The sequence below is a fragment of the Manis pentadactyla genome, chromosome 10 (genome assembly GCF_030020395.1).
Source record: "Manis pentadactyla isolate mManPen7 chromosome 10, mManPen7.hap1, whole genome shotgun sequence".
NCBI lineage: Eukaryota > Metazoa > Chordata > Mammalia > Pholidota > Manidae > Manis > Manis pentadactyla.
This window is the reverse complement of record NC_080028.1, coordinates 20,319,204-20,341,049: the sequence shown is the minus strand read 5'-3', so window position 1 is coordinate 20,341,049 and position 21,846 is coordinate 20,319,204. Positions and strand designations below refer to the sequence as shown.

Below are 21,846 nucleotides of genomic sequence, written 5' to 3'. Positions count from 1 at the left end.
ATTGTATTTGCTAATAATTATGCTGGTAATACAGAGGACAGATCATAATGAGAAAATAATGGAGGCCAGAGGGGCATTGAGAAGGCAGTGGCATCATTTCAAATGAGAGAGAGGCAGTATCAGTAGAGATGAAAGGTCAAGGAAAGATTCCAGAGATTAAGTCAAAGACTGGAGTTGAAAGTAATTGAAGTTTCTAGTTTGGGCCCGGTGGATTTGGGGGTACTCCATTAATTGAGATTGGTAATGTAAGTGAACAAAGCAGTTCTGGAAATAAGACTCAGTTTTGGATTTGTTGCCTATAAGCTTATCTCAGAATATCTGGGTAGAAACAGTCAGGTTACAGTTTGGGGTGTAGATTCTGCTTCAGGATTTTTCAGTATTTAATGATAGCTGAAGTCAAGAACAAAAATGGTTTTGATTGAGGAGCAGTAAATGTTGAGGAAAGCAAAAAGAGAAACTTAAGTGAAAGAAGGCTGGTAAGCAGAAAGAGAAACAGGATGGAAAGAGTATATTTTAGAAGATAGAGATGAGTAGAAATGATGGCTTCTCTATGATGTAAGAGTTATAAAATATTTTTATATGTCTGGAGTAAGGGCTCTTAACCAATTTCATATTAAATTAGAGAAAATTGAATGACTACAGTTGGACATAATTAACTTTGCACATTCAATGACTTTTTGATGATATAGATACCAATAGAATAGAGTGCATGACTTGAAGAAGTTTGCTGTCTATGCAAGTTAGCAGATAATGATCATGATAAAAGGGTGATGACGACGATTATAATTACTACTACCAGGTACTTGACTTTTATCACTTACTCTTCATAAAACAATTCTGCAAGGGGCTCTTTTTATATTACTACATTTTACAGACGAGGAAACTAAGGCTAGAGAGGTTAAGCAAGTCGTCCAAGCCATCTAGTGGCAGCGACAGGATTTGACCCAGGAGTTTGCAGAGTGCAGAGATTAACCACCATCTCTTTGATTTCAATAATAGTACCTACTTTTTAAATTATATAGATTAAATTAGTTAATATATGTAAAACGCTTAGAACAGTTTACCCACATGCATTAAGTTCTGTGTAAGATTTAACGGTTATTATCTTCATCGCCTAAGGCTACACAGCCATTTTACGGCAGAGTCTGGATTCCAATCCAAAATTCATTCTCCTTACTATTATGATTTATAGGAGTTAGCCCAGGGAATTACAGGAACATAGAAGGAGCACCTAATTTCAAGGGAATGGAGAGAGAGAGAGAATGTGTTAGATGTCGAGAAAGGCACAGAATTCTGTTCTGGAGAAAAAGTAGGCAGGAGAAAAGTGTGAATTTGAGTAAAAAAGGCGATTGATGGAAACAGTGTATTTGTAATTCAGGGTGGTTGAATCCTATAGTCAGATGGGCAGAGGTGGGGAATGAGGCTGAAGAGGCCTCATACCCAATTCCATGCTGTGAATGGTTTTGCACTTTATTCTTCAATAAAAGTCATTATAGTTTTGCACTTTATTCTTCAAGAAACGTCATCTGAACAATATTATCGAACGCAAGCGCCCGCGCGCGCACACACACACACACACACACACACACGAAGCTGGTTCGCTACAGGAGTTAAACACAGGCGCGAGCCAATCTGTGGAGTAAAGGACAAATACACAATACCGAAGAAGCACCAAGCAATTTCCAGTCTTGGATCTGGCAACGACGTAAACAGGGTAAGGTTGGAATCACTGCAAGACTCTCGCGGACAAAGAGGTCGACAACGCGGTCTCTGGCTTCCGGCGTCCTCAGTTGCTAAGGGAAACCGGAAGCGCCCTTGCGCTCCGCCCATGCAAACCATAGAGTGCCGGAAAGAGCGTGAGCAGAAGGATCAGGAAGAGAAAGCAACAGGATCTCCGTTCGATCTAAAATGACAACGTTAGTGCTGGATAACGGAGCATACAACGCCAAAATCGGTTACAGCCATGAAAACGTCTCGTAAGTGTTCGCCTTCTCAAGGGACAGGCGTATACGCCTAGTAGCTTCACATGCTAAGCTTCACTTTGCCGTATTAGCATCTGCAACCGTCCCCCGCGCGGCCCAAACCTGAGCCAGAGGGATGGTCAGGGTGGATGGAGCTGGGTGTTTGGGATGCTTTGAGGTGAGATTTGGGTGTTAATTTTTGACACCGCGGGCCCAAAGTGGGACGTGTGTTTCGTTTCTTTACTGAAAATAGCTCCGGGAAATAGGCTTCTAGAGAAGAAATTCCTCATAGTGGAGTCTGAACAAAAAGTTCATGAACTCTTAGGGCAGCATTTCGTGTGTATATACATTTTCTTGGAGACACGATCATGGATGGCATTCATCAAATTCCCAAAGGGTTCCATTACTCCAGGAAGTGAAACTACTGTCTTAGTGGCTGGAGACTTCGAAGGCTTTGTGCCTAAAGCCTTCGAAGTCTCAGTGGCTGCCCCAGTTGACTAGAGTCAGTTAAACAGAAATACTACGGTGGCATTCATAAAGTACATGTTTTAATAAAGAATAAGGAGATTAAAAGACACGCTTTTCTTCTATCACATTCAAAAAACGTTTCTTTTTTCTTTTCCTGTCTTCCACCTTTTTTTAAGAGGAATGTAAATTGTTAGTTTCTGGAAACAATTTTGGCAGTGTGTATCGCTGTTCTTACTTTGACACAGCAATTCTGTATCAATTACCCAAGGAATAAATTAGAGGTTTAAAACCAGAGAGACCAGGAACTTTACCTAAGCTCCGGTTTTCATCTGTGCAGTGGCAAACTCAGTACCCAACTGTGAGGATTTCTTGAGGATGGCTGCAGAAAGATGAACCAGTATAGAATCTAGTGTATGTTACATCCTTAAAAAGAAAAAAAGTATTTTTATTATTTGAAGACAGAATGAGAAACACTGGTTTTGGACATGTTTTGACATCGATGGTGAGGGTTAATTAAATGTATTTTTAGAAACCAGGTGTTTAGGGAATAATTATAGAATTTGTTTCTTTGTTTCTAGGGTTATTCCTAACTGTCAGTTCAGGTCAAAAACAGCACGTCTTAAAACTTTTACTGCAAACCAGATAGATGAAATAAAGGACCCTTCTGGACTCTTTTACATCCTTCCTTTTCAGAAGGTAACCCAATTATGTTATTTCTAGCATTATAGATCTAAATTTAAGGATACTTTTTAAATGTATGTGTAAGATTTTATATGTATGAAAACATTTTTAGGTCTCTGAGAAAAAGTTATTTAAGTTTTAGGATCTTATTAAAACCAAAAATTGAAATTCAATTGTCTTGTTAAAAATAAATGACCATGATTTAGTTACTGATTGTGGGTATTAAATTTTACTTATTCATGTTAAGGCTAAATGAGGTGAACACATTAAAGAAAATAAGTATAGAGAGGCATCTTTACATATTGGTGTATCTTTTGAACCCTTGAAATTTTGGTTATTTTTTGTATTTGTAATTTTTTGCACTTTTAAAAGGAAAAAAACATACCAATTTAATGGCTTTGAAATTCAAACAGCAGTAGACTGGCAAAGGTAAAGAGATAGAAATCAGTGTTTTAGAATATGTTAATCTTATTTTTAAAAGTTCAAATATTGTTGATAATTTTATAAAAACACGACTTTTTTAGGGTTACTTGGTGAATTGGGATGTTCAAAGACAAGTTTGGGATTACCTTTTTGGAAAAGAAATGTATCAGGTAACAAAATGGAGTATGTATTCAAATTTCTATTTCTATGTCTAATTCAAAAGGAAAGTTAGAACATATTTCAAGATTTATGAATTTTTAAATGTTTCTACTGTATATTTAAGTCACTTCATATACTGTGCTTAGCCTTGTTTTTCTAAATATTATGTAATACAGTTATATATAATAATGTGATTTGATATTACCATCAACATTCATAACTTTTGCAAGTGAGTAAGATTTCCATTTTGGGGTGGAATTTGAGGTTGAGAAGAGAAAGTTTATATGAAATAAAGATTAAAATTTTAATTAATATTTCTATTATTAAACCAATTCTGTATCTCATTTTTATTTTTATGGTAAAATATTTTTACCTACATATCTGAATGTGCAACTTTTCTAGTGTGTGAATTTTGTGTTTTTAATGTCTATAACGTGACTTTAGGTATACTGAGAGTGTTCAGATTTTAATGCCTCTTAAGAGTATGTGGGAGAGAATTGTGTAAACATTAAATATCCTGAAAGCTTCTGGCTTTTTCACTTTTAATAAAATAACAACAGCCCCAATGCTTGTAGTTATACATAACTTTTGCATAGTTATCTTTAAACATTTTGGCAGTACCATTTTATTAATGCTACCATTAAGAGTTAAAATTTAGTATAGTGCATGAATTCTATAACCAGACTTCCTGGGTTCAACTCCCAGCTATGTCAGTCACTAGTTATATGAACTTTAGTAACTTACTCAACTTTTCAGTGCCTCAATTTACTCATCTATTAAATGGTGATAATAATAAGACATGTCTCCAGGATTATTGTGAGAATTAAATAAATTTATTTGTATATGAAAACAACTGTTTATATAATTATAGCTACAAACTGCTAAAACTTTTGGGATTTCTTTTCTCTCTCATAGGTTGATTTTTTAGATACTAATATTATTATCACAGAACCATATTTTAACTTCACCTCAATTCAGGAATCAATGAATGAAATTCTATTTGAGGAATACCAGTTCCAAGCAGTATTAAGAGTAAATGGTGAGTTAAGATTTTGATTAAATTATGTTGATATGGATATCAGTATGTTAAAGAAACACTTAAAATCCAAGAATATTGGGTGACAATTAGATTTGAAGGAAATAAAACATGGAATTTAAAAACTAAATGGGCCCTTAGAAATTCCCTAGTCAAACTTCTCTCAATTTATCTTTTTACTAAAATGATATTTCTCCCTAATGAAGCTAGTAGCCACATATTTCCAATCTCTGAAAAGATTATTGTTTCCCAGATAGTTATCTTTTCTGTCACTGTGTTCACTATTGTTATTATTATTGAAATAGTGTTAATAGCTTAGGCTGCCGATGTGTGGAAAATCTGTAAATATATTCTGAAAGTAACTTTATTAGAGGCTAGAATTATAATACATGACTGTACAATGAAACTATCCACATATGTAGCTTGCAGAATTTAAGTCTGTATATGCAGCAGCATACTATAGTGGTTAATAACATAATCTCTATAACACTTTTCTCAACGGAGGGGGATTTTGTTCCTCAGGGGACGTTGACAATGTCTGGGGACAGTTTTGGTTGTCAAAACTGGGAGGGTGTGACTGGCAACTGTGGATAGAAGTCAGAGACGCTGCTAAACATAACGCACAGGATAGCCCCCCAAAAAAGGAATTCTCTGGCCCAAAATGTCAGTAGTTCTGATCTAGAGAAATAGGCTATTCTAGACATACCGCCTAGGTTTGAGGCCTGGCTCTATTACTTTCTAATGGTGACTTAAGGCATGTTATTTTAACTTCTCCATGCATCATTTTCTTCATCTGTAAAATGCAATTGTTATGAGGATTAAAACACACACTCATAAATAGTTTAGAATAGTACCCCGTGTGTGTAATAAATGCTCAGTAAAATTATCTACTATTAGATTAATTTTTATAAGCTATGAAATGAATGTTACTTTTGAAAATTGTTCAGTTTTTCTCATATTTACCACAAAATTGTGATGTTTTAAAGTTTAAACACTGCGAAGTTTGTGACAGAATTGCAAATATTATTTTAAATGAACATATTTCTTATGAAGTTTCTTTGTGCTTGCCTTAGTTTTCTACCTTTCTTTATTGCTTTCAGTTCATTGTACTTTTACTTAATGTGTTTTTCTAATGTTTTTTTTTTTTAATAGCTGGAGCTCTTAGTGCACATAGGTATTTCCGAGATAACCCTTCCGAATTATGCTGTATCATTGTAGACAGTGGATATTCCTTTACACATATAGTTCCTTATTGTAGAAGTAAAAAGAAAAAAGAAGCAATTATTCGGTGAGCTGCATTTTAATTTTAATTTTATTTCCTAGGATAAAACTGAATGAAATGTGTGATAAACTGACAGATTTGAATTCTCCCTTTTTAGGATAAATGTGGGAGGAAAACTCCTAACCAATCATCTAAAGGAGATCATATCTTACAGGTAATATTTAGCTTTGATTCTTTGAGAGGATGGGGTGCTGAAGATGAAATTTTTAAATTATTTCTTAACTTCAGTTGTAATTCAGGTGGCAATTCTATATTACTACTTTAGAAACATTATCACATATATAACTACTGATGATATTCAAATTAAAAGTTCTCTGGCATATAAAATGGTAATGTCCAGCATATAGAAATTGGCAAGTTCTAGGAAGTTTAATATATCAATAACATTTTAAAATTGTAAATATTGTACACATACATTGTAAAGCAAAATAAAAATGTATTTAAGGGTCTGAAAGGAAAATAAATCTTTCCCTCTCCTTTCCATCTCTCATGTCAGCTCCACTCCACAGAAAGTGTAATATTTGAACTATACTTACCTTTAATTATTTTAATCTCTATAAGTTTTAATAATATATTAATAGTTCTGTTTCTGGATTAACTAATCTTAGTTGATTATCCACTGTTAAAGATGAGAAATATGTGTAATTAGCCACCTTGCAACTCTTCTCTTACCTCCTGAATTTTATTTATGCTATTATTTTTTATTTTATTTTGCTTAGAAATGTACTAGAATTCTTTAATTTCAATTCTTGCTATGTTACCTATGTATGATAACTATGTATATATGAATATAGGTAGTATACTGTAGCATCTCTTACCTCCTCTCTTTGTTATACCAGAAAATAAGTGAACCTACATTTCCTTCTATCTCTCCTCCCTCCATTTACTTCTTTATTCTGTCAGGTGTGCCATTACTTTTTTTAACAGCTGTATTGAGATACAGTTCATATACATACAATTCACCCATTTAAAACATACAGTTCCAGTGGTTTTTAGTATATTAGAACATTTTTAGAATATTTTTGTTACCCAAAAAAGAAACCGACTCCCCTTAGCCATCACTCCCTAGCCCTCATCCCACCCAGCTTTCATATATTTTTTGAAAACTTTCTGTTTTGAAATAATAATAGACTCAGGAAGTTTGAAGAATAGTACGTAGAGCCCCGTGTACCCTTAGTGCTATCTTATGTAATTAGTACCATATCAAAATGTTGACATTGACACTAGTGCATTATTGTTAACCAGACTACAGGTCATACTAGGTTTTCACCATTTTTTGCATGCATTCATGTGTGTCATTCTGTGTGACTTTATCCCATGCATACATTCATGTAAATACCACCATAATCAATATATAGAACTAGTTCATCACTCCAAAGGAGCTCCTTTGTGCTACCTAAATATATATATGTACATATTTCATTGATTCTGAATTGTACTTTTTCACCTTTAACCTCTGAAATTGAGGTGAATCTTGCAATCATTAGTACCTTAGAATTGTCATAGCTTAATTACCATGTTTTGTTCTCTGGTAAATAGTGTCTTGGAGAAGGTAAAAATGTGGTGTGTTATGATGTTTGTCATAAGGAAAGCAAAAAGACAGAAACAATAATAATGATTTTTATTTATTGAATATAGGGACTATGCTAAACACTTCACAGGTATGATTATAATTGTTTACCTCTCATTACTGTGTTAAGTCAGTTATCTTAATTATCTTTTTAGAGTTGAGAAGATTGAGTCCCAAAGAGGTAACTTGGTTACTAAGTTGTGATTAAACCTAAGTCTCTGGTTCCAAAGTCCATGATAATAACACTAGTATCTTTTCTCCCTAATCTAAACTTTTCAACATTAGGAACATTGATAAACACATTTTAATCAATCCCTCTGATTGAATATTTTAAGGCAGTAAAAAAAATTCATTTTTAAAGGATAATAGCATAAGAAAATGTTCATGCGATAAGGTTAAGTTTAAAACATAAAAGGTAAACGTAGTGTATATGAGCTATGTGCAGAGAAAAATATTAAAAGGAAATCTCACATTTTAAAAACCTTTATTTTCTGCATTAAGCCTTTGTTTTCTTTGATTCACTCATCAAATATTTATTAAGCATCTACTATATGCAGGCACTGTATGCTGACTCATAATACTCCTATAATTGAAAAAGAAAGGGCAAAAAGTTGAGGCATTTTAATAAGATTCTATTCAGAGTCACTGAGGGAAAATGTTTGCTCTTTCATTGGGTAAACCTTACCAGTTAAAACCTCTGTTTTCAGTTTCCTTCTGCAAAGTAGACTTTGCCCTCAGAGAGGTAATGTGAAGATTAAATAAGATAGTGGAAATGTATTACATAAAGTTAAAAATATCTTCCACATTCAAGAATTTAATATTTAGTATTGAAAAAATCAGTTCCTCAAAAATTTAATTCTAGAAAAGAGATTTTAAATGATAATTTTAAGTTATATTTAAAAATTTTCTATTTCAAATTTTATAATTTTTCTGTTTAGGCAGCTACATGTTATGGATGAAACACATGTGATAAATCAAGTAAAAGAAGATGTATGCTACGTGTCCCAGGATTTTTATAGAGATATGGACATTGCAAAGTATGTATAATGGTAATCTAAGCATCAGAAAGTTGATTCTTGGGTAATGTTGCACATAGTTAAAATATTTCATAAGTCTCTATTGTGTTTTCCAGATTGAAAGGAGAAGAAAATACAGTAATGATAGACTATGTTTTGCCTGACTTCAGTACAATTAAAAAGGGCTTTTGTAAGGTAATTAAAAAAACCCTCAGTGACATTTAAGTGACCCCTTCAGTCAGATTTGAAAAGCATCCAGCTGGGATTGGTGGAGTCGTACAGTTGTTGACAGCTGCCATCGTGGTGGCCATTTCCAGGCACAAGTGTATGAATGATTACAAAATACCTCACTGAAGTTATTTAGAAGAACCATCAGTCAGTGGTATCACCCTAATGATAGCACTTGAGACAAACCTGGAGATAAATGGCTAACCTCTATTATGGCTAATGCTTTTTGGTTTACTTAAGAATAAGTTTAAATCCAGTTGGAATGCTTATTTGCCTGTTGTGAGAATTATTGACATAGTTGACCTGAAATTTACTCATGTTTTATCTGATACGAGCAGATAGTAGTAGGGCAAAATCCGGTGCACTTCCAAAGTGTTGAGAAGTTTATCATGAATGTTAAAATAATTTCTCCTTCCTTTTTATCAGCTCAGATGAACTATCAGTTTTGTGCTTGGGTAAATGTGAAGTTTGCCCTTCTAGTTACTGACCTGATGAGCACTGCTGGGAAGTTAAAAATCTAGTCAGAAATGTAAGCATATTTGCTCAAGTAAACATGGTGTCATTCATTGCAGTGTATTTTACAAGAGTGAAAAATTGGAAAACACCTAAATATCCAGTAATGGAAGAAGAACAAATAAATTTTGACATAGTCATATTACTAAAATAAGTAGTAATGAAAATGAAGTAGAGCTTCACGATTATCATGGATAAATCTCAGAAACATCTGTGTTAAACATCTAATACAATGATATCTAAAGTTTTAGAAGGATATATATAGTTTCAGGCTGTATGGAATAATAATTTGTTTAGGAATACATGAGCATATGAAAGAAAATATAAAACTATGTGAATGATAACACCAAATTTACATGGGGAGTGTTAACTTATCTGTAAAGTTGCATTAAACTGGTAGATGGATACATGGATTTTATATAATTTTTTTAATTAAGGTATCATTGATATACACTCTTGTGAAGGTTTCACATGAAAAACAATGTGGTTACTACATTCACCCATATCAAGTCTCCCCCATACCCCATTGTAGTCACTGTCCATCAGTGTAGTAAGATGCCACAGAGTCTCACTACTTGTCGGCTCTGTGCTACACTGTCTTCCCCATGACTCCTCCCCACACCATGTGTACTAGTCATAATACCCCTCAATCCTCTTCTCCCTCCCTCTCTACCCACCCTTCCCTTTTGGTAACCGCTAGTCTTTATATACAATTTTTTTTTGGCCAAATTATTGAGGTCAAATGCAAATTAGAATTGAGAATTAAGTTAATGAGGCACAGTCCATCGGTATTCATAACCAGATAGTATACCCAGAGCTTTATAAAATTGAAATCACCCTTTAATGTCCTTAGACCCTTGTGGAAGAACCTAGGCTGGCTTTCACACATGGGAATTGAAAATGGTATCAAGTTGTCTAGACATGAACTGGGGAGAAAGGCTGGAAGCCCAGGTCCTGCTTCGGATATGGATGGTGTACTTTTTTCCTTACCAGCCAAGGATAACTATTCCTAATATAGACAGACCATCCTCATGTAGCTGATTAAAACACTTAAGTGATATAAAGCTTCTTATGGAGAATTCATGGCACACTGTACAGAGTTAATGGAGATAAACTAATATGTATGTCTACAGGGATGGAACCTGAGGAAAGTCTCCATGATTCCCAATTTTTGCAAACCTGACTAATCATTGGAACCACCTGGGGCACTTGAAAAACACTTTGTGTGCAGGTTCTCAGTTCCTGTCCCTAGAAATGCTTAAGTTTGGAAACTTAATCTTAAAGAAAAAATACTTTCCAGATGGACTGTCAACTAGGTTTGGAAATCTTGCTTTTTTTAAAAAAAAAACATAATTCTCTCCTACCCTGCAAATGACAACCCATCAGTTTATTGGACATTATCTGCTAAACACTGCTAGTTTCCTTCTTGCCAAATCATAAGCCTTGTTTTCTGAAACCTGCACTTTGCGCAGTGAGCACGAGCAGAGGTGTGGTTATTCTCCCAGTCAACCATTGTTTAACTGATCATCTTTGGAGAAAAAAGGCAGAAACTACATTGTATTGTCTACAGCTCTTTTGCTGGCATTTGACCTTGGTAACACTGTCTGCTCATGGATAGTTATGGACTGTGCTTCAGTATAGACTCCCTGTTACTTATGTACTTTAGTATCAATTAAGTGGACAGAGTGGGTTGGACTGGACTTTTGCCAAATTATGGAATGTTACCATTGACTATTTCAAAAATAATGGTTTAATCTTTACTTTGTCAGTGTTAAAATTTATACTTTATTCAAAATACATGTTAAATCGTGTGTATAGCTTAATATTTTTTAAGATTTAGAAAGAGCTTGTTTAGTACATGTTAGGATGTATCCTACAATGTATTATTTTGAATTTACTACTTGACTAACTTGTTTTCCTTGTTGCTTGATATGCAACAACTTTGATAAGAGCTGATATATATGAAATTAGAAAAAAATCTACATAAAATGAAAAAAAGTATTTATTTCAGAGCCCTATACTTAGCATGTTGTTAGAACTTGAACTTTGACAGATTATTCAAGAATATTTTTTAAGCACTTGGGAAAAAGTTACAACCTTGATTTTTTTAGTACTGAAGACAGTAACAATAACAAGGTCTGTAATATCATTGCTGATTACAATTGATAGAAATTCAAGTTTTATCTCATGAGAAAGAAGATGCCTGCTAAAGAGTAACACGCTTGACTGACCTACATCAAGAAAATAGCCCTCATAAATAATGATTACAGTACCACTTGCTGCACAGCCATTGTAATTTAAACTGACCATTTTTTTCATGGTACCAGAATGAAATTTATGAGGGCTTTCCAGTAATCATGGCTATGATTAAAATAGCAACTCCCAGCAGCCTTTATAATAAATTTCTTCATTTTTTGTCTGTGTCAAACAATCTTTTTGGAGTTGTACTTTTAAAAACAGAAACTACTTGTAATTCCACATTACATAGTAATAACATTTAATGGCTTTACAGCTAGCATTTAACAAGAATATCTAGTTCTGGCTCTTTCCCTTAGTTAGGGTTAGGTATTTGATCCTGGGAAAGTCACATGATCCTCTTGTGTAAAATCAGGGTTATAGACTGTAGATAATCTCTAATGTTTTGTCAATTGAAATTCTCCAAGTTTGCATCTGTCTCAGGTTACTTTAATGAGTTATATCCTTTAAACTGATGCCAATATAATTTTTAAATGAATTTGTAGGAAATATTTTCATTCTGCCTGAGAAGGAAGGATATTTTGTGGAGGAGTAATACTGTCTTTGGTGCTGTAATAGCTTAATTGAGTTAAAAGTAGTTTTCCTTGTTCTTCCTAGAGCATTGTGAATATTGTGTGATTTTTGAATATTTTCATTTAAAAATAATGTTTTGAGCATGGAATTTCCAAATGATAGGAATTGGAGTCATTCATATCCAGGTAAGAGAGGCAATGTAGTAGAAGGAGTATGTCGCATGTACTTTTGATTATTAGACTAACGATCTCAGGCAAGTCATGTAACCTTGACAAGCCCAGTTACATCATTATGCCTACCTTACAGGTTATGTAAGAGTTCAAATGAGGTAATGTATGTAATATGTCTAATATAATGAATAGCCCATTATTGGCTTACATGCCATTACTTAAGAATTTATTGAATATTTGTTGTGTACTGGGTAGTATGCTATGCTAGGTAGTGGATAATGAACAATGATGAACAATATAGATCAAAAGGGATAAGATAGAGTGATAGCAGAGAATAATGGAGGGACCTTTTATTTCAGGAAAAAGCCTCTCTGAGGAAGCTGAAATATGAACAGAAAGTAGATGATTGATAATATTAAGGAATCTGTAACATTTGTCATATATATTACTCTTTAAAAATAAATGATTAATATTTCTTTTCATATATTATACTTTTATACTTATACAAAGGGTTGGGATATACTCTGTAATGGGAGGAAAATTGCATATTTAAGTCAACTGAAACGAATGTCTTGAACCTAAAAGAGTTGAGGATTTTTAGTAAAACTGAGAGGGGCCATTATTTTAATGATGTGGAATTATTGAAGATTATTTTTTCTGACCTCTTCATGAACACAGCTCACAGAATGGGCGGGTTAACAGATAATAACAGAATTTCAGTGATGAAGTCTATGTATTGTTTTAAATCAGTTGGAAACTGGTTTTTGAATAGAGATTGAATAAATAATAAAGAAATTTAAAGGTGTAGGCTTTTTGCACAAGGGAAAGGGGAAATCCTGATAGAGCCACAGTGTCTAATAAACATTTAAAATAGGGGAGTGAAAGTAGATGGTGGTAGAAACATAAGTTATAGTAAATGTTTTTTTATTTACAATATGTCTTTGTTCTCTAGAAACTGAAATCATCTATGATTATAGATAAATAAGGAAGTTCCCTCTCCTCTGTTCTCCTTTTCTTTCTGTTTTAAAATGTGTGGAATAATGCCAGATCATCTTTGGGGAAATAGCTATATTAGAGTCAGCAATTATTTATTTGTGTGATTAACGCAACAGGAAGAAGGCCACATGTTTCTAACTTTGGGGTATCCTGAAAATTCCAAAACATGGTTAATATGTTAGTGTTACATATTACTAAATGTTATCTAACGTCTAACATATAAGATAATATAACTTGAACTTTTTATCTTATTTTTCTTTAAGCCAAGGGAAGAGATGGTGTTAAGTGGAAAATATAAATCTGGGGAACAAATTCTTCGCCTGGCTAATGAGAGATTTGCTGTTCCAGAAATACTCTTTAATCCTTCTGATATAGGCATTCAAGAAATGGGTATCCCAGAAGCTATTGTCTATTCAATTCAGAACCTACCTGAAGGTATATAAATACAGTATTGAGAAGTAATGATGTATCTTTTTTTAAATCATAAGCTCTGTGAATCCTAGAGAAGTCATCTGTTCTTTCTAAATAATTTCACGTAAGCAGCAAGTCTGTTTTATTTGTAGAGATGTCCATATCCCATAATGAACTTGAATAATTCTTACTTTATTGGTCCTAGATTATAAATTTGATATAGGGAAAGCCATATGGTCGATTTAAACTATAAAAAATTCATCTCCATGAGTATTAAATAGCCATATCCATTTAAGAAAAGTTTTAATTTCACCCAATTTTCACAGAATAGCAATTTATAATTTAATAATTTGATGGGTTTTAGCTCTTGAGACTGGTTTGTTCTATTTGGACTAATATACAGGAAGTTTATTTTAATGAAGTTGATGTATGGTGCTCGCAGTGATGACTGGGCTTTTCTGAAGCATAATTAAACTAAATTTTATATGGTTTTAGAGTGCTTTTTATATCTGAACTGTGTATCCCTACTTCATAAGGAACAGTGTAGGCATTGGAGAAAATCTAACACATGCAATGTCCTTTCCTCCCATTTAAAAAAAAGAATAAAAAAGAAAGTCACACAATACCATTACCTTAATATAATTACTTTACAAATATTTTCATTTTATTTCATATTAATCTCAATTTTGTATTTTATATAGTTACAGTCATAATGTATACAACATTTTGTACTTCATTACTTATGCCATGAGACTCGGTTGTCAATATGATGAACTCTGAACAGAAGCATTAGGTGGGATGGCCAGTACCTATTAATTCTGATAGATTTCCCAGTGATGCTTAGTAGGCTTTTAATACTGGCTAACCATATGGCACTTAAACATATAACTTTATACATCATATAACTTCAATGAGTGTAGAACATTAGATCCTTTCTTTAAATATTAGTATAGATTATAAGTAATTTTTACTATCAAATATAAGTATTGTACAATAAGTATGTCTGTCTCAGTGACATAACATGGAAATTTGGGCTCCCAAGTTAAAATGTCACAACTTCCTTTTCAGCCTTAAAGTAGCTCACTATCTCAGCCTGTAGAAAGACCCCCTCCATTTTAGAGACTAACAAATATAATTATCAAATGTCTGCTACTAGAATGTTACTCATTTATGTATAAAAGAGTATACATGGGTATATAATAAACGTGTACATAGTAAGAGGCCATTAGTTCAGCCCTTTTACCTATTAGCCTTTAAAAGAAATTTAAAGATCTATGAGGTCATATTTCACTGTTTAATGTTTCTATTTGTGTAAACTATAATCTCATTATAAAATCTTGGAAATTATAAATTATAATTTAAATGGTTATAAAAAATTATATGGTTTCCCAGCCAGTAATTGTAATCTAATTCATCTTAACTAAATCTTCATCCCCCTCTTCCAGAGAGAGAAACAAAGTTTTTAATGCCTGTTTTCTTCCTTTTCTCTTTTTTTTTCTTAAAGAAATGCAGCCACATTTTTTTAAGAACATTGTTTTGACAGGAGGAAATTCCCTTTTTCCAGGATTTAGAGATCGGGTTTACTCAGAAGTTCGATGTCTCACTCCAACAGACTACGATGTTTCTGTTGTGCTGCCTGAAAAGTAAGTGTTGGCTGATACAGAAACAAAACACGAAGTCATTTTGTAGATAAAGCAGTATATAGGCAGACGTGAGTTTAAGGCCTGGTTCTAACACATTAGCAGGTTTCTTTCACCTTGGGGATTCTCATTTTCCTTTTCTCAAGAATTTCTCTAAATGATAAACCTTACATTTCAGTGGACTAAATGGGATGAAGTATGTAAAGTGCCAGCCATAACGGTTGGTATATAATGGGTGCTCATAACGTAAGATCACATCAAAAAACAGTCAGTCAGTCCTCGTTCCTAAGAAATTTTTACAGGCAAAAGCGAAGAGGTTATAATTTCTGATTTTATGAGATGTATCATTTCTTGACAGTTTCTATCAAGAATAGAAATTTTAAAATTAAACCACTAAGATATGTCAGTTTATATATATATTGTTTTGGAATTTTTTAAACTAATTTTAAATACAGGTTTCCTATCTGAAAGAATGTTCCTGTGAAACTTTTTGTAAGCTGAAATGGAGTAAAGTGAAGAAGCAATTAGCATTAATTAATACGGAAACATTTTTTAGTGTTCCCAGACCCAAAAAAATAAGTCAAGATAATGCACAGCAGCTCACAGACACAGTTCGGAGCTATGGCAGCTTAATGCTGAGATGCTGAGTGTAGTTTGCAGGGAAAGAGCTTAGTGGACTACCCTTGCTTCTTGGGATGCGTGCTGTCTCTGCAATGGCTCACTGTAAAACTGACATTAAACGCTATTTTCACTCTTCACTTTTTTTCATAAAAGCAAAAGTCCTCTTCAGTTTTTTCAGTTAATGAAAATAGGTACCAATGTCACTTTTTCATAAAGCAAAGTGGCATAATGTAAACTTTAGAAAGCTGGGGAACACTTGTATTTTAAATAAACTTACATTTAACTATATTTTTAATTCAACACTATTCCCTATCCTGTTTTATGAAAAAAACAGATGTGTTCATTTCCACTATAGTAAAAAAAAAAATTAAGATAGCATTTTAGAGCTGTAACAAAGGGTTATAGATGATCCTGTTTAATGTTCTTACTTTGTAAATAAAAAAACAAGAGCTCATGACTTGGCAAAGACTTTATAACAAGTTAATAGCAGTGACCAGACTAAACTCAGTTCTCTGTATCTAGAGTTAGGTGCTCTTACCAAATATATCTAAATAACACCCTCTACCTCCACTGCAATCATAAGTGGCAGAGGTGCAAACAAGACCCTGTATCCCTGACTTTTAATTTGAGAGTTTTGTTTTAAAGTGAAAGTAGAACTTTTCAAAATCAGTTGTAGTTAATTAAAGGCCCTCATCTGATCATTTAATTTTCTAACAGATAAAAATGAACAACTGTTAGATATTGGAATGATTTTTATCAGCATTAATGTTCATATACTCTTTTAGAGTATGAAGCATGCTGGATTTTTTTTTAAAGTATCATTGATATACAATCTTAGGTTGGTTTCAGATATATAAGGCAGTGGTTCAACAGTTACCCATATTATTAAATCCTTACCCCCTCTAGTGTGGTTACTATCTATTAACATAGTAAAATGTTACAGAATCATTAACTGTATTCTCTGTGTTGTTCTACTGTCCTTGTGACCAACTTACATTGTGATTGCAAATTATTATGCCCCCTTATCCCCTTCACTCTCCCTTCCCACTCCCACCCCAATCCCTCCCTCCCCCTTGGTAACCACTAGCCTCTTCTTAGTGTCCATGAGTCTATTGCTATTTTGTTCCTTCTGTTTCTGAAGCATACTGGATTTTTATCCTGCATTTTGAATGCAAGTCATGCACATATTCAGGCCACAGAATCCACAGAAATAGATTTTATTGTTTTATTAGTCAGATCTTCATTGCAGATCTGCATATATTTTTTTAAGGTTAGGAAATACAGTAGATACAATAAGGAACAATAACTTTATCATTTTTCTGATTTGAAACTGAATTAGAGGATAGGAACATAGAAATAGAATTGTCATAACCAAGTATAAAGTATATACTTTATTACTTTGTATAACCTTGGTTGTAGATAAAACCAAACTAAATGTTTTATGTACTCTTAATTTTATTTATTGTCTATGTCCAACCATGTAACTGTCATTCATTGTTTTCTGTGTACTCTATATATATATGTTTATCATTCACTATGTTTTAATTTTGAGGCAACAAAGTATAGCAACAAACATGCAGATTGTGTGAAAACAGTTCTGGGCTAAATCCAAGTTCCATTTAACCTCTCTAAGCCTCATTTTACAAATCTATGAAATGGGAGTTATAATAGCTATTTCATGGGTGGCTATCCAAATTAACAAGATGACATATCTTTGTCACATACATAATTTAGACTGTTATGGTAGTGTTTTTCCTTTTATGTGTTTTTTATCTTTTGCTGGTATTCTTGTTTTTTATTAGATGTAGAGGGTCTATAAATTCAGGGCATGGGCAGATAAAAACGTGTAGTGGTGACCAAGGTTCCTTTTTTTATGAGTTTGCTTTACTCATATGCTTATTTTTACACTTGAAATAATTTTCTGTTAAATCAAGTTAGGTAGAGATTGCCACATTTTAGTTACTAATGTTTTTCTATTGCAGTTCTGTAAAATTATCTGGTTTCATTTATTTCAGCCCAATTACTTATGCCTGGGAAGGTGGAAAATTGATATCAGAGAATGATGATTTTGAAGATATGGTAGTAACAAGAGAAGATTATGAAGAAAATGGACATAGCATCTGTGAAGAGAAATTTGATATTTAAGAAATCTTTATGAAGGAAAGTTTTGACTGATTGTGACTGAAAGGTTTAATTTTATAGTTCTTTTTAAGGAGATTAGGACCTGTGTTACCTTTCATCCTAAGATAAAGTATTGAATTTATGTAAATACATTGATCCATGGCTAATTTTCAAAGGTTTCCTAGCTAGATTATTACAGTAAACTGTAACTTAACCCATACTTTCATTTAGGAACTAGACTACTATAACAATGCTAATACTCTTTCAGAGAGTAACTTATTTTTCACTAGAAGACGAAAGAGTGAATGCATTTTTAATGTAATTCTTCATGTCTAAAAGCACAAACTTAACTGTCTCACTAATAATTTTTCCTTGGAGGGTAGTTTTGTGTGACTATGACTCAGAATTGGCCAAAGTGTTTTCTGGCTGCTATGTTTTCTCTCTTTTAGAACTAAGTGTTTAATTTTTAAAATTGTCATTTTTATTTATACATAGTAAAGTTGGAAAGACTACTCTTAAATGTGTTTATTTTTTACTACGAGTAAGTGAAAAGATGGAGACTAAAGCCACATTTAGTTTTTTTTGTCATTAATGGTAACAAAAATGTATTATTTCACTCACAAAAATACTGTAGTGTTTTTTAGGATGAAAAGAAATTTGAAGTTAACTTGGGTTGTTCAAAAACTCTTGATATAAGTGTTAGTGTTTTGTTTTTAAAATTCTTATATAACCCACAATAAGAGTAGTAAATCATCAAAGGCTACAGCTTTTCAATTTAAGGAAACAGCCGACAGTGACATTCATGAATGCATTAGGTAGGCTTCTTTGATTGAAAACAGTAAAAACTCATTTGGGCTGTTCTAAGTAAAACAAAATTTATCAACAGGATGAACAGTTTATAAAATCTAAGAGAAAGTCAGACCTTTTAGGAAGATAAAAACCAGGATAACCTCAGGAATCTAGGTACCAAGGGATTATCCTTATTGCGCCCTGTCATCAAAATATCTCACATTCTGTATTTTCTATCATATGTCTTTGTACTCATGAATCAAATTCCTACCAGTCTCTTTACCCTAGTTAGGATCATGCACCTACCCCATGGCTTCAGGGACTTTTTGACAGTCCTAAGGTAGCCTAGAGTAAACGAAGGGCATTTTGCAAAGGAAAATGAAGAGACAGCTGCTGTGCAGGGTGAAAGAGCTGTCCACTAAAATCTATATGGTATACTGGGTTAGCACCTGGTCAGTCCTTCCCAGACCTAGGCTGATTACCATTATAGAATCACAAATTGAGTTGTGTTTGTGTGAAACCAGTACTAGCATATAATCTGTGGACAGTGTAGCAGGGTGATGGTAGCATATGAAGTTTTTGCAGCCATACTATTTAACTGTGCTCCAGTTTCAATATGATGTGTTGGGAGATGTGAAAGTGAGTCCCCATCTTAAAGGGCTTTCCTTGACTTTTCAAGACCTCATCTTGGAGATGGCAGAATACTATCATCACCTACTAGGTGTTTTTCCTGTGAGGAACTGGGGCATTCCTGAAAGCTGCATTTCCAAAACAAATACAAGCCTTGAGCTCTCCTGTTATGCTGTTTACTACATTATTACTACAGTAAACTGTAATTTCTGTATATAGTGTAGATCTCATAGTGCTTCTTTTTAATTGAAGTATAGGTGATACTCAATCTTATATTAGTTTCAAGTATACAATACAGTGGTTCAGCAAGTACCCACATTATTAAATCCTCTCCCCAACTAGTGCAGTTACCATCTGTCAACATAGAAAGATGTTACAGAATCACTGGCGATATTCTCCATACTATACTACCATCCTGTGATCAACTTACATAATGATTGAGAATTTTTGTGTGCCTTTATCCTCCTCACTCAGCCCCCTCTGACATGGTAACCACCAGTCACTTCTTAGTGTCTGAGTCTACTGTTAGTTCATTTTGTTTTTAGATTCCACAAATAAGTGAAATCATATGGTATTTGTTTTTTTCCTCCTGGTTTATTTCACTTAGCATAATACCCTCTAGGTCTATCCAGGTCAAAAATGGCAGGATTTCTTAATATTTTATGGCTGAATAATATTCCATTTTGTACATGTACCATGTCTTCTTTATCCATTCATCTATTGATGGACACTTAGGTTACTTCCATATCTTGGCTATTGTAAATAATGCAGCAATAAACATAGCGCTGCATATATGTTTTTGAATCAGGGAATTTGTGTTTTTTTGAGTAAATTCCAAGAAGTGGAATTACTGGCTCAAATGGTATTTCTATTTTTAGCTTTTTGAGGAACCTCTATTTTCCTTTCCATAGTGGCTATACCAATTAACATCCCACCAACAGTGTAGGAGAGTTCTCTTTTCTCTACATCCTTGCCAACACTTGTTATTTCTTATCTTTTGGTTACTGGCCATTCTAACTGCTGTGAGGTGGTATCTCATTTTGGTTTTGATGTGCATTTCCCTGATGATTAGCAATGTGGAGCATCTTTTCATGTGCCTATTGGCCATTTGTATTTCTTCTTTGAAAAAATGTTCAGGTCCTCCATCCATTTTTTAGCTGGGTTATTTGTTTTTTGGTGTTTAGGCATATGTGTTTCACAGTAATTCTGTAACATCTTCCTATGTTGACAGTAACTGTGCTAGTGGGGGTAAGGATTTAATAATAAGAGTAACTGTTCCAAAAAGTAGAAGAGGAGGGAATACTTCTAAACTCATTCTCTGAAGCCAGCATCACTCTAATACCAAAACCAGACAAACAAACCACAAAAAAATAAAATTACAGACCAATATCCCTAATGAACATACATGCAAAAATGCTCAACAAAATATTAGCAAAACCAAATGAAAAAAATACATCAAAGAGTTCATCCATCATGACCAAGTGGGATTTATTTCAGGGATGCAAGGATGGTACAACATTTAAAAATCAATCAACATCATACACAAAAAGAAAGACAAAAATCACATGATCATTTCCATAGGTGCTGCAAAGCATTTAACAAAATTCAACATCCATTCATGATTAAAAACTCTCAACAAAATGGGTATAGAGGGTATGTACCTCAACATAAAAACCATATATGATAAACCCACAACTGACTTCATACTTAACAGCAAAAAGCTAAAAGCTTTTCCTTTAAGACCAGGAAAAAGACAAGGATGCCCTCTCTCACCACTTCTATTAAACATGGTACTGGAAGTCCTAGCCACAGCAATCAGACAACACAAAGAAAATAAAAGGCATCCAAATTGCTAAGGAAGAAGTTAAACTGTCACTGCATGCAGAAGAAATATTATACATAGAAAACCCTAAAGAATCCACCAAAAAACTATTAGAACTAATAACTGAATTCAGCAAAGTTCCAGAATACAAAATTAATACACAGAAATCTGTTGCATTCCTATATACTAACAACAAATTAGCAGAAAGAGAAATCAGGAAAACAATTGCATTTACAATTGAATTAAAAAGAATAAATACCTAGGAATAAACCTAACCAAGCAGATGAAAGACCTGTACTCTGAAAACTATAAGACACTCGAGAGAAATTAAAGGTGACACAAATAAATGGAAATCCATTCTCATGGATAGGAAGATTTAACATTGTTCAAATGGCTATACAGAGTCAATGCAATCCCTATCAAAATACTAAGAGCATTCTTCAATGAACTAGAAAAAATAGTTCTAAAATTCATTTGGAACCAAGAAAGATCCAAAATAGCCAAATCAGTCCTGACAAGAGCAAAGCTGGGGGGATTATG

The 21,846-nt window shown here is 33.4% G+C and overlaps 1 protein-coding gene across 2 annotated transcripts; it reads left to right on the top strand.

Moving 5' to 3' along the window:
- The first annotated feature begins 1,836 nt into the window (after window positions 1-1,836).
- On the top strand, window positions 1,837-18,577 carry ACTR6 (actin related protein 6). Of its 2 annotated transcripts, none has more exons than XM_036891399.2 (11): window positions 1,837-1,976; window positions 3,008-3,125; window positions 3,635-3,703; window positions 4,608-4,731; window positions 5,881-6,016; window positions 6,108-6,164; window positions 8,519-8,617; window positions 8,713-8,791; window positions 13,536-13,707; window positions 15,248-15,326; window positions 17,960-18,577. In XM_036891399.2, the coding sequence occupies exons 1-11, from the start codon at window positions 1,909-1,911 to the stop codon at window positions 18,087-18,089; spliced, it is 1,131 nt and encodes a 376-aa protein (XP_036747294.2). In that variant the 5' UTR covers window positions 1,837-1,908; the 3' UTR covers window positions 18,090-18,577. The 2 variants fall into 2 exon arrangements, with proteins under 2 accessions (XP_036747294.2, XP_036747293.2); XM_036891398.2 differs by having other exon boundaries at window positions 15,188-15,326.
- The last annotated feature ends 3,269 nt before the right edge of the window (window positions 18,578-21,846 follow it).

Coding starts and splice junctions, on each gene's coding strand:
- ACTR6 (XM_036891398.2), top strand. CDS start 1,909: ATGACAACGTTAGTGCTGGATAACGGAGCATACAACGCCAAAATCGGT. Junction 6,017..6,107: donor AAAAAAGAAGCAATTATTCG/GTGAGCTGCATT, acceptor CTCCCTTTTTAG/GATAAATGTGGGAGGAAAAC. Junction 13,708..15,187: donor AATTCAGAACCTACCTGAAG/GTATATAAATAC, acceptor TTTTTCTTAAAG/AAATGCAGCCACATTTTTTT.